Here is a 13,807-nt window from a genome sequence, read left to right as displayed (position 1 = left end):
CCATTATTAGACACAGGTGTGTCTGAACATAAACTCACCAAGCCTGGGACAAAGATATCATTTCATCCCTTCCTGGAAGCTTCAGGCTGCTAGTAGAGTATGGGGTCCTGAGAGCACAGGGAAACTGTGAACTGGAGGGCCTACTCCCAGCTCAAGATAACCTGCTGGGCCTGGAGAGATAGCACAGCAGTGTTTGCCTTGCAAGCAGCCGATCCAGGACCAAAGGTGGTTGGTTTGAATTCCGGTGTCCCATATGGTCCCCCAAGCCTGCCAGGAGAGATTTCTGAGCTTAGAGCCAGGAGTAACCCCTGAGCGCTGCCGGGTGTGATCCAAAAACAAAAAACAAATAATAATAATAATAATAATAATAATGATAATAATAATAATAATAATGATACCCCGGGCCAGAAGAGATAGCACAACGGCGTTTGCCTTGCAAGCAGCCGATCCAGGACCAAAGGTGGTTGGTTCGAATCCCGGTGTCCCATATGGTCCCCCGTGCCTGCCAGGAGCTCTTTCTGAGCAGACAGCCAGGAGTAACCCCTGAGCACCACCGGGTGTGACCCAAAAATCAAAAAAAAAAAAAGATAACATGCTATATATATGGTCATGGGTGCCTGTCAGTTCCTCACATCCCCTCATTCTGTTAGAAGCCTGGCAAACTCCTTCCCACCCATAAAGTCTCACCTGAGCATCAACTCCTTCATGAAGCCTTCCAGATGGAGCTTTCCTTTATGCTTCCATCAGGCCAAGTCAGCCCCCACTTTCAGGATCTATCCTTGACACTAGGGTTATTTATGAGCCTGCCTGACATTGAAGGAGTGTGAGCTGGCATGGAGTGTGCAGGGTGTGAGCTTTGCATTAGGTTACACTGTGCGATCATGCTCAGCTCTTGTTCTTATCTCTCAGATGAAGGAGAGGTAAATAAGGTTCCTTTTTGTCCCTAAATTATCTTATGATCCTCACTGGAGCCTCATTCAAAGCAGTTCTCTTCTTCCCACTCTTTCCGGAGATGCTTTTCTGCAATGTGAAGTGGGAGCAGATGGGGTGGGTGGGAAGCCGCGGTGAGTTCAGAGGAAGAGTGAGACTCAGCTTTGCTTCCCCCACACCTAGGACTCCAGCTGTGAGGGGGTGTTCAAGACCACTCCAGGGGCTCCACAACAAATAGAGCTCAGAGGGTCCTAGGTAATAGTGATGCTGAGGAATGTCAGGGGTGGAAAGAAAGTTGAGGGAGTGGGACTTCCTGCTGGCTTCGAGGAGACCCAACAAGGAACACAGCCCAGATGTCTGCAGCAGGGGTCCAGAGACAGGTGCCAGTCTGCAGGCATGAGAAAAGTAAAACAGCATTGCTCTAGATGGACCTATGAGTCCTAGAGAGATATTGACACCAAGGAAGCCTTTCCAGTTCTGGGAACACTGAATCTTGAGTTTATACATTTAGAGAGTAAGGACTAGCCTGGCATGGGGTAAGGCAGGGACAGGAGAGATGCCAAGACTACAGCAAGCACAAGAGCCCCTCCTGGCTCTCCATACCATGAATTGGTTCCAGAGCCTCCCTGTTCATTCCCCAGATTACAGAATTTATTGAAGTGGGAATTTTCAGGGTCCCCACATGACAGATGAAGAGATGGCAGCCCCATGCTTAAGGTAGCTAGCTACTCGTGCTTATATGACATTCATCAGAACAGTAGAGTCAAGTTTGGACCATAGAGGAGAGATCAGAAGGCAGCTAATGGTGGGGATGAAGACCCATGCTGAATAAAGTATGAACAGGGCCATGAAATCTGCACAGCCAATGGGAAGTACTCAAGGCCAGTGGAAGATCAACAGTTTGATAATCCTAAAAAGACCCCTGGAGGCCACTGAGGCCCCCCCTGAAAAGGAAGGGAAGGCAATGAAGCCAACCAGGTCTCATTACTCTTGGATACTAAAGCCAGAATAAAACTTTGGGGTGCACATATGTTGGGATTCTGCCCTCTAAAAACTATATTTCTGGGATGAATAATATGTTCTTTGGAGAGGCCCAGGAATTGTCAGGCACCCTGGTACCAGATTCTGTTTATGGCCAGCTTGCTTTCACTATGTTTGTTATTGCACCAGTCAGGATCCTGCCATCCACTACCCATCAGAAAAACTTGTGTATTAATCCCTTCTTCGTTCATCCCAATTCCTTTATTGTCCTGTTACCTTCCTCAGACAAATGCTGGGCACTGAGCCCAACCTGGCCCTGCTGGGATTGGAGATTGGGTGCCCCTCTGGAGCTGGGTAACATTCACTATATACCATTACTGAGTTACAGTGAAAAAAGGATAACCTGGATGCTGGCTGCAAGAACCTGAAGTGGTGGGTCCAGAGAAAGCAGAAAAATATGGGGCTTGCCTTGCATGTAGCTGGCCCCAGTTCTTCTTTTTTTAATTATCTTTATTTAAACACTGTGATTACAAATATGATTGTAGTTGTATGACAACAGTCATATAAAGAACATCCCCCTTCACCAGTGCAAGATTCCCACCACCAATTTCCCAGATCTCCCTCCTCCCCACCCCACTCACACCTGTACTCAAGACAGGCTTTCTATTTCCCTCATTCATTCACATTGTTATGATAGTTTTCAGTGTAGTTATTTCTCTAACTGCACTCATCACTCTATGTGTTGAGCTTCATGTTATGAGCTGCACCTACATGGGAAGATGGGGGGAAATAAGGGTTGGGATTGAGGCAGTAAAAGATTAGATATGAGCTTTGTAGGGCAGTGTCAAGGTCACAATACAAGTTGGATATTATGCATATATAAACTATATGCATACAATACTGTCAATAGGAAACCAAGGAGAAAAAATTTCCAGTGACTGTCCCAACATAAACCAGTGCTAGAACGACCTGCCCTCCTTCCAAAGCGCATTCCCATTACTGTAAGGAGAGGTAGGGGGAAAGCCTGATGACGCCTATAGAGCCCACCTGGACTGGCACCCAGGGAAGGCCTGGAGTCAGGGGAAAAAGAGAGGGATGGATTGGGACCTGCCAAGCATCCCAGCACTCCCCAGGCTAGGGAGAAGGCATCCAGCATGGGGACTCCACCAACCCCATACCTGGGAAGAGATGGCCTCCAGAATCAAATGAAAAACTGGAAGCCAGATATTTGCCCACCTTCCTCCTTATGCACCTCCCCTCTGGAGTACGGAAGGAGGAGGGAAGCCTGAGGACCCCTAAGAATTCACCTGAACCCACTTCTGGCCATCTGAGCAGGCACCCAGGGAGGGCCTGGAGTCCAGGGAAAAAAGACAAGGATGGCTGGGAGCCTGCCAAGCCTCCCAGCACTCCTCAGACTAGGGAGAAGGCCTCCGGCATGGGGCCTCCCCAAACCCCAGACCTGGCATGAGCTGGCTTCCAGAATCAAAGAGGAAACTGGAAGCCAGATATCTGGCCGCCCTCTTCCCCCTGCACCTCTCCTCTGGAGTATGGAGGGAGGGGGGAAGCCTGAGGATCCCAAAGAGTCCACCTGAACCCACTTCTGGCCATCTGAGCTAGTACCCAGCGAAGGCTTGGAGTCAGGTGGCCCCAGTTCTATCCTTGGCACCTCCTCTGAGACCCAACAGGAGTGACCCCTGATAAGCACAAAGCAATGAGTAAGCCTTAAGCATATCTAGGTATGGTTCCGAAAACAAACATAAAAGAACCTGGTATGGAGACTGTGGTGCTACTAGGCAAGCACAAACCCACCTATTCTCAGGGTTCTAGGCAATTTTTAGCCTCTGTCACAGTTTTTAGCCTCCTGTCATTTCTGATAAAGCAAAAACAGCCAATCTAGACTGGGACTCTGAGTGTGAGCACACCATCCACCTTCCTTTCTGCCTACTCTCTGATCCACTAGTCCTTGCCATCGCTTCTTCATGGGGCTCTCCCTCCTCCAACAATCAGATCCTTAGTTACTTTCCCACAGAACACAAAACTAGCTGCTGCTTTATTTCTTATTAATCCCCTAGGAAGACTCAATGGTTCTTAGAATATGGTTGGTCTCCAGCAAAGACCAGGAATCAGGTCCCAGTGGGGACTAGTGGAAAGGCTGAGCCCATACCATTCTGTACCCATACCAGGCTCACTGCACCCAACCTTTCTACTTCCTCCATGATGGGTTCTGGTTTTGAAGTAGGCCTGACATCTCTGAGGTGTGAACAGCTTCCAGGCCAGCTGGCAAGCAGCTCTTGGCATCAGACACCTGTTTTCTTGCCAAGCTGACAGCACTGACCCAAAGTGCCATGGTGTGGGAATTGTACTAATTTAAATCATGGGACTCTCTCATTGCTCTCAAGGTGGGAGGATTGTGGGTTGGTGGGGGAGGGGGGATGAGTGCTTGGTCATCAGGCAGAAAAATGACATCATGTTAACAGGGAGAAGTCTGAGTAGGGTCTGCCCTATACCAGGTTGTTGTTGTTGTTGTTGTTGTTGTTGTTTTTGGGTCACATCTGGCAGCGCTCAGGGGTTACTCCTGGCTCTATGCTCAGAAATCTCTGCTGGCAGGCTCAGGGGACCATATGGGATGCCGAGATTCGAACCAATGACCTTCTGCATGCAAGGCAAAAGCCTTACCTCCATGCTATCTCTCTGGCCTCACCAGGTTGTATTTTTAATGTGATTTTACTTTGAATAGGAAGCCATACCTGGTAGCTCTCAGGGATCACTCAGCTCAGAAAACCACATGGAATACCAGGGATCAAACCCAGTGCAAAGCAAGTACTCTATACCTACTATAGTAGGTAGTAGGTTCAGGCCCCATGTTTTTTAATTTTTATTTTTCCCAGTGCTGAGGATCCATCTGGATGCCTCACATATACAAGGCAAGCTCTCTACCCGTGAGACTCATCCCCAGTCCTACAACTTCCTACCATGCCCAGTCTCTCAGCACAAGCTCTTTCAAGACTCAGCCATGAAGGTTAAAGATGAGACAAGAAGGTAAGGTATTTGCCATGCATGCTGCTGACCCTGGTTTAATTCTTGACAAGCACCAGGTCCCCTGAGTACCTCTAGGAGTCACTCCTGAGCACAGAACCAGGAACACTCTGGGTACTACTGGATATAGATATAGTACACACACACACACACACACACACACACACACACACACACACTCAACATGCATGACCTTCCATCCAGTGATCACATATTATCCCATCTGATCTAATTCCCACATCTACCCTCCTTCATTTCTGACCTGTCCTACCCCTGATCCTACAGAGGGATGGGAAGCCTGGATTTTTCAGCTTAGGCAGCTGGTCAGAACATGCATTGATTATGACTGAAGGTTTGTGCTCATGAATTGCATATCCAAATTGATTACATCGGGATGAGGGAGTAAAATCAGCAATTTGCCCAGCAGAGAATCAGAGAAAGCCAGAGTCTCTTACCCAACTTCTGGTAAGAAGAGGCAGTAGCCAGGAGAGAACAAGTTACTTTCGAGAAGAGACGCCAGCTCTATTCCCAATCCCACCAAAGCTCCTTCTAGTCTTCTTGACTACAGATGCCTACATGCATGTGTACACAAGAAACCTTCCTGTACCCACATGAAGCCTGTTTCTTACCTCCCCCAAATTCCTAAGTACTAGAGATCTCAAGTCTGCAGATGTGAGCAGAACCATTCCCAGTGGGGTAAATTCCAATGATCACTCCTGAGTCAACACCTAAGCAGGAAGCTGTAGTTCATGAGATATGATGCTTCTCAGCCACTGAGGCCTCAGTGGCCCACTCTGCTGTGACCTGGCCAGAATATCTGCTTTGCAAGGAGGTGGTTGAAAGGCTCCTCCTGCCTGTGTAGGATATTCCTTCCCTCACCCCTATCAACTGGTGGGGTAAGAGAATCCTGTGGTAATCTCTGTCCTTTGGCAAGTGCTGCAGATTTCTGTTCCTCCAGAGTCAGGGTAGGAGAGGGGAACCTAGGCAGAGATGAAGGAAGGGAGCAGTTTATGTGAGACTCATACCAGAGGGAATTTGTGGGAATTGAAGGAGGAAGAAAATAGACAGAGGGATGGACAATACAGGCCCTGACCTTCCTCTGGCCCTAGCATGCAGGGAAGGAAGCACCAGACTTTTCTCTCACAGACCTCACCTCAGGCTCTGCTGAGACCACCCTGCTGGAACCTGGCAAAGGCTTGAAGGGATAGAAGCCAGAAGTCGGGCCCGGAGAGATAGCACAGCGGCTTTTGCCTTGCAAGCAGCCGATCCAGGACCAAAGGTGTTTGGTTCGAATCCCGGTGTCCCATAGGGTCCCCCGTGCCTGCCAGGAGCTATTTCTGAGTAGACAAGCCAGGAGTAACCCCTGAGCACTGCTGGGTGTGGCCCAAAAACCAAAAAAAAAAAAAAGAAGAAGCCAGAAGTCCAGAGACTATTTTCAGTCATCCAACTTCTGCTTCACTACCTGGAGCAGGTGAAGAGAAGGTGTCTCCACCCAAAGCTTATTTCCCATGGGTCCCCCTGAAAGATACCCTGGGTCTTAGAGTGCTTGTAAGAACAGCTCTGCCATCTGCCACTGGTCTTGGCACAATGGGAACAAACACTGAAAAATGAGAGCTGCCAGCTCAAGACCAAGAAACCAAAGGAGGGATTTAGGAAGACTTCCCCCACTGTCTCCCAGCTCTCTTCACTTGTTCTCACCTTTCCTGAAACCAGAGACCAGGCTTCTGTGGATCCTAAAGGTTTAAAAAAAAAAAAAAAAGTAACAAGTTGCAAAATGTGTGCCCATGAACAGATACAGAAACATCTTGTCCAGGATCATCACTAGCAAGGCATTGTGAGACTAAATCTAGGATACAATGAGGAGAGCATTGGAGCAATGAACTATGGAGACCCAGGCAGGCCCTTCTTTAGGGCACCCACATTATAACAATGTGCCTGCATTCCCTGACAGACTGTGTGGACTTTGTGGGCCTGGATCATGTCCTTACTCAAGACCCAGTGTCGGACAATGGCTCAGAAGGTAGACACAATGCAGCAGCTAAGAAGACCAATGATGGGCCCGGAGAGATAGCACAGCGGGCGTTTGCATTGCAAGCAGCCGATCCAGGACCAAAGGTGGTTGGTTCGAATCCCGGTGTCCCATATGGTCCCCTGTGCCTGCCAGGAGCTATTTCTGAGCAGACAGCCAGGAGTAACCCCTGAGCACCACCGGGTGTGGCCCAAAAACCAAAAAAAAAAAAAAAAAAGAAGACCAATGATTCCGCTGCTGGACTGAAATACTCTCAGATCTTGGCCCTGGGTGGGCAGCTGAATACAGATGTCAGTGCAGTGGCTCTATCCTTCTGGGTCCTACATTGCCAAAATGGTAAACTGTTCCAGGCAGAAAAACTGGGCTCCTCTGGAAGAAAGTCAGGCATGCATGGAAATGTAGGAATGTCAGATGCAAACAGGAAGAAGGGAAGTTCTAGATTTATTTGGTAGCCAAGACTATGTTCCCAAGAATAATCTGTGTAGATATGCTGAGAAACCTTCCACAGGCCCCACATTTGTTATGACCCCTGACACTGTCTAGGAAAGGAAGACAAGTGTAGTGATGGCTACTAATCTTCCAGAAATCTGTATCTACATCAGAGATACTAAATCAGAAAGTGTGATATCTGCCTAGAATACACCGTGAGATGTGAGGAGAACTGGCTAAGATGAAGACACTCACTTCCAATGACTATTGGGATAAGTGAGGAGAATTCAGGAACCTTGAAGTTTCAGGCAAAAACCAACAACTTATGGTGAAACATCTTATCACCTAGGAGAATGAGGGTACTTTGACTATAAGCTAATGTAGTAAATTGTCACCTTTAAATATAGTTAATAAGAGAAGAATATGGCTCTCAGTGCTAAAGTGCATGCTTTGCATGCATGAGACTTGAGTTAGATCCCAGCACTGCAAAATAAATAAATACAGTTAATAAAAAATATAGGCTTCATTAAAAGAATCATTTAGACCATGGAGAGGAATTGAGAGTACAGAAATAAGTCTTTACATTCTGTCCCTAATTTTCAACAAGCTGTCAAAACCATTCATTGGGTAGCAAACAGTATTTTCATAAAGTAATGTTGAATATCTGGAGATCTACATGCAAATGCATGAACTTGGGCCCTGGCTTTATATCAGAGATATAAACTATTTACTCAAAGTAGTAGAGAGATAGGGTACTTGCTTTGCACATGGCCATCCCAGGTTCAATCCCTGCTTCTCCTCATGTTACCCTGAGCTCTGGTAAAAAGTGATCGCTGAGTGTAGAACCAGAGATATGCTCTGAGCACTACCAAGCAGGACCCAAAACAAACAAATAAAGATAACAAACAAAAATGAAAGCAATTTACCCAATGTGAATCAACAAGCTCTTAAAAGCAACACAGGCATTAGTAAAATGACCTTAAACTTGGTGATGATATCTTTGATGTGGTACCAAAAGAAAAAGTGGACCAACAGGACTTAATATTAAAAAATCATTTGTACACCACTATACTATCAATAGATCCAGAAAGCAATCCATGAATAAAAGAAAATATCTGAAATCCTATATCTGACAAAGGGTAAATATCCAGAAATGTTTCCAGAATTTCTATAATTCAACAACAAAAACCCAAACAAACTTCTTTTAGAATGGGTGAAGGGCTTAAATGTAAATTTTTCCAAAACATACACAAGTGATTAATAACCACACAGAAAAATGCTCAACATTCTTATAGTTAGAAAATATAAATCAGAGCCACAAAAGAAAAACATTTCACAGCCATCAGGACTACTATTACTTGGGGAAATATGGGACTCCAAAGCAGTGCTCAGGAGAACCAAGAGTTTCTTCTTGAATTTTTGGCCAACCAGGCTGGGGGAACCATGGAAATTATGACTTAAGTTTTTCTCAAAGATGGAGGATTTGGGCAGGAGGAGCAGCTGGAATGATCTATGGCTGCCTTTCTTGCTTTGTTGATGATCAGCAGACAGACAAGAGTCTAAGAGATAAGTACATCAGGTGCTTGCCTTGCGTACAGCAGACTCAGGTTCAATCTCCGACATTCCATATAATCCCCCAAAGACTGCCAGGAGATTCCTGAGTGCAGAGCCAGGAGTAACTTCTGAGCATTCCCAGGTGCGGCCCAACAACGAAAAGAAAAAGGCAGGAAAGGAAATAAGAAGACGGGCAGCTGTCCTTGAACCCAGAGGACGTGGATTGTACCCAGCAACTGGAGTAGTTGAAAACTTAGGTTTGTTCAGTGCTCCCATCCCTCTCCGAGTCTCCAGCATGCCCCACTTCCTCCAGCTTCTTTGCTATTAGAATGGTCACAGGCAACCAGAAGCCTGAGAAGGCAGACTCTGGGGACAGGTCTGGGTGAGACTCCTGGCCAGGGAGGGGAGAAAGGGGTCCCAACTCGGCACTGACCTCTGGGCATGTCCATGGGGTTGAAGCTGGCCAGCAGGTCACGGCACCACTGGCGATCCCCCTCCACCTTGCTCAGCCAGTTGTTGCAATTGAAGTAATATCGGAGGTGTGGCCGTTTCATGTCGGTCACTATCACTCGGTCCAGGTACCAGCTGGCATTCAAACCCGTGTTGTCATGTTCAATTCTGTGGCCAAAACACAACCCTATCATTGGCAGAAGAAACACCAAGCCCCACCAGAACTCCTGAATGTTCATTTTTGAAAGTTCTGTCATGGGTGACTGGCTGCTGTTCCTCTCAAGCCCCTTCCCTGTATATTTTCAAAGAGTTAAAGAGGACATATACATTTCCTTTGAATATTTCCTTTAGATACACCCCTTTAATAGGCATAACTGTTATCAAACATCTTTTCATATAGCAGCAATTTATCCTATCCTTGGGTTCCATTCAATATACTAGTAATATACTGGAATACTATATACTACACTACATATACTATATGTGTACTATAAATACTAGTATATTCCAGTATTCTAGTAGACAAATCTCTGTTCAAAGTTCATGTAAACAAAATGCTCTAGGGTCTGTTGGACTTGACACCTCGACCCCCCATATGCGCTAGTAACTCCCTCTGACACTGTCCCTTTTTGCATAGGCACATCAACATAGGAAAAGTTAGCAGTCGCAAACATGTTCTTATCTAATAGAGATGGGAACACAACATTTTTTATACTGCAGAGGGACCTTACACCCTAGACACTTGGCATTAATGACTTGGCTTAGACTCCAGTAGATTCAACACTGACTATTCACCCCCTGAACTGGGGATTCCACTTATGGAAACAAACAACTTTTCCCACACCAACACCAGGAACATAAGTTCTACCAAGGAATGCCCTACTACCACCACTGCACTAACTTACTCCAAAAACAGTTCTTATACCACCCTGACAACCAGGCAACAGCAATAGTCTGCTTTTAGGGCAGGATTCTCTGTCGCGTTAACTGATAGAGAGATGGAACCAGAAGACACAACACACCACCGGGTCTTTGACACAGGACTTGTACAGAAACCAGGATCTATAACTACAGAAACCTGACAGCAACAACTGTGAGACTGAAGAGCTGACCACCAACAATGACTAGAGGGTTGGACAACTGAGTATGCCTGGAGCCTTGAGTTGGTCTTATGCCAAGGTGCTTTGGGGGTAAGATCGCCCTATTTTTTAGGCCAAAGGTGTTTGTTTCCAATTTCTTCCATATTTTGCTGTGCCTATGCAAATGACAATTGTGACACACACATTTTTAATGTATTTCCCATCTCTAGAGAAAAAAATGTGAGCATACTAAATCTTCAGCTATTTCAGTAATGACTTTATAACTGATACAAGAAATTTCACAATATAACTGCTAATGAATTCTCTCCCCTTCTTCCATTTTTTTAGTTCTCTGTTCTCTATTTCTTTTTTTTTTGTTCTCTATTTCTTAATAACTTTGCTTTATGTCATCCCAAAACAAATGTATTATGATCAGTTATGTCAACAATGTAATACATTTTCTTTAAATAAATAATTTAAATTTTAAAAAATCTTTACTCAACATTCTGAAATAAAAATGCTAATTAAAAATACAACATGTGTGTGCTACATATATACATTTTGCTTTTTTTTTTTTTTTTTTTTTTTTTTTTTTTTGGTTTTTGGGCCACACCTGGTGACGCTCAGGGGTTACTCCTGGCTCTATGCTCAGAAATCGCTCCTGGCAGGCACGGGGGACCATATGAGATGCCGGGATTTGAACCAACGTCAGTTCTGGTTCAGCTGCTTGCAAGGCAAATGCCCTACCGCTATGCTAGCTCTCTGGCCCCTACATTTTGCATTTCTAAGAGGTCGCATTAAAACTAGTAGTAAATGTATTGAGTTTTATCAGTTTTCTAATGCCATATTCCATCTACCCTATTTATCATTTCAATATAGAGCTATGTGGAAGGAGAATGAGCTAGCACACATTCTTTCTTATATGGAATCTTAGAGAATAGGCTGCCTTGGATATGCAGAGCACAGTCCAGTGTGGCCTCATCACCCTTCAAGGCTTCTGCAGCCATGGGGAGTTCTGTATTGGACAGTGTTGATTGAGATTTTTCCAATTCCAGCCCCAGCTCTCTCACTTTCTAGAGTTACCCTCATCCTCATCATTCCCAGTTTCCTCTCTGATTTCCAGTTTCTGCCCCTGAATAGAATTCCTGGACATTCTTATTTTGCACCTGATTTCTCATGTCCAGCCCAGTGAACCTTATGCCTGCTGTCCTTAACAATACAAGCCCAGTTCAGGGTCACCCACCCAGCAGACCTACAGGCCCAGAATTGACCAGGAGATATGCTTGTGGGCTGTCCACACTGCCCACACATGAGCCCTGCCCTTTCCTACTCTTAAAGTCTTTCCTGGGCCACAGGTTCCTATGTGCCAACACTCTTGTGCTTCCCCAAATAAGCCAGTTTCTGGTCCTTCTGGTTCAATATGAGGTGGGCAGGAGCTCCAGCCAGAAACAAAGGCTGGACCCCATTGTTAGAATCTTAAGACCACAAATTAACGTTGCATTTGGATAAATGGAGGTGGTGAGGGCAAGGCAAGATGGTGGCCCAGGGGCAAGTGAAGACTCTTGCTTGGTGACCAAGATGAGTGGGTGCTTCCTATATACACACATGCACATATGAGCACACATGTGCACATGCTGTCAGAGACCTCCTCAGTGGAAATGTCTGTGTATAACTGGGTGACCCTGAAAGTCTCATTCTCAGCACCAACTTTCTGTTCCCCACTAATGCTCCTCACCATAGAGAACACCTAACAGAACATGTCTCAGATAATATACCTCACAGAACACACCTCACAGACCACACTACACAAAACACATCTTACAAAATATACCTCATGGAACATACCTCACACAGACAAACTCACAGGGCACACCTCAAAGAACATACCACAGAGAGCCCGCCTTAGAGACAACACTGCTAGAACATACCTCACATAGCACACATCAAAGAACACACATCACAGGAGCAGGTTCTGTGGACCAGTGTTACTCAGAGAAAACTTTCAAGTGTGTGAAAAACTGTCCTGAACTTTCTGACCCCCTGAGAAGTTACTCTAATGAAGGAGGTTAGGGCATGTGACTTGATGAGGGGGCAGTATTAGGGGACTTTGATAGCTTTCTAAGGACACCCAGAGGAGCCAGTCATCCCCCAAAAGGTGTCAACAGTGAGACACGGCCCTTCTCTCCCCACTTGCCTTCTTTTCTTCCCACCCTAGTTGATTCTCAGCTTTACCCTTGATATTTTGAGGATTTCCCAAACAGTGCCCAGGGACACCATCGGAAAAATCTCAGCCAACTAGTTCAATGCAAGAATCCTAGGATGAAGAGTTGCTTGTGCCCTGACATCCCAGGGATACCTGGTCCCCTTCCATGGTTCTGAGGATCTCCAAGGCTGTACCCAGTATTGCTCAGGGGACCTCACGGTGCCAAGTTTAAAAGCCAAGTCAGGTACATGCTAGACCTGCTTTAACCACTGTGAAATATCCCCACCTTGTTTATGTGTTTGTTGTTGTTGTTTGTTTTACTTTTGGGTTTTGAGGCTGCATCCAACAGTATTCCACGGCTCCTCACAGCTTGGTGCATGAGGGATCAGGTAGTACCAGGGATAAAAGTAATGTCCCCCAAAACCATTGCATGCACACACACACAGCCAGACATGAGTACTCACCTAATCTTGTAGATGAGGCCCACGTTGTTGGTTCTTACCCGGAACACGTCAACATTAGCCTTCTCGAAGGCAGATTCACTCCTGCAATGATGAGAGCTCTTAGCACTGACCTGAGGCTCCTGGTGCAAGTAGTCCCCAGCTCTCTGCACCCCCTTCTTTTTTTAACATAATTTCCACTATATTTTCTGAGGATTGGAAGGCACCCCCTTCTTCCTCCATCACTCACCCCACTCCTGTAAAATGCTTAGCTCAATCCATGGTTCTCCTCTGCCATGGTTTGAAAGGAGGAGGCCAAGGACAGGCAGGGTTCACCTGGATTTCAGACCCCCCCTCCCTGGCACCAGGGCACCTTTGCTGCCTCTTCTGCCCTCTTGATTTTGAAATGAGGGCCCTGTTGTGTTAGGTGCTGGTATTAGGGGTCTGAGGGAGCTCACTGCAAGGGTTGTGGCCTCTGAAAGAATAGAGGGATAGAGCTGGAGACTGGGGTCTTGTGCCACTGCAGTGAGGACTGGGAGCAGTCCAGTCCACCTCTAGCACTCTGAGTGGACTGTCATGGGGGCTCACCTGCAGAACACTCCAGGGCCTCTTCTTTCCTCACGGTGCCCACACCCCTATAATGGGCTTTGCTAAGTGACTCCTTCCCTGCTGGAAC

At 46.2% G+C, this 13,807-nt stretch overlaps 1 protein-coding gene across 1 annotated transcript in view; it reads right to left on the bottom strand.

Moving 5' to 3' along the window:
• The window catches only part of LOXHD1 (lipoxygenase homology PLAT domains 1), a 154,297-nt gene that overhangs the window by 126,003 nt on the left and 14,487 nt on the right, over positions 1-13,807 (bottom strand). Inside the window, 2 exon segments of the mRNA XM_049781504.1 lie at positions 9,393-9,577; positions 13,156-13,236. Coding sequence (XP_049637461.1) covers positions 9,393-9,577; positions 13,156-13,236 — 266 coding nt within the window.

The sequence above is a fragment of the Suncus etruscus genome, chromosome 10, assembly GCF_024139225.1.
Source record: "Suncus etruscus isolate mSunEtr1 chromosome 10, mSunEtr1.pri.cur, whole genome shotgun sequence".
Taxonomy (NCBI): domain Eukaryota; kingdom Metazoa; phylum Chordata; class Mammalia; order Eulipotyphla; family Soricidae; genus Suncus; species Suncus etruscus.
Note: the sequence above shows the minus strand (reverse complement) of the source record. Positions and strands in the feature narration are given on the sequence as shown.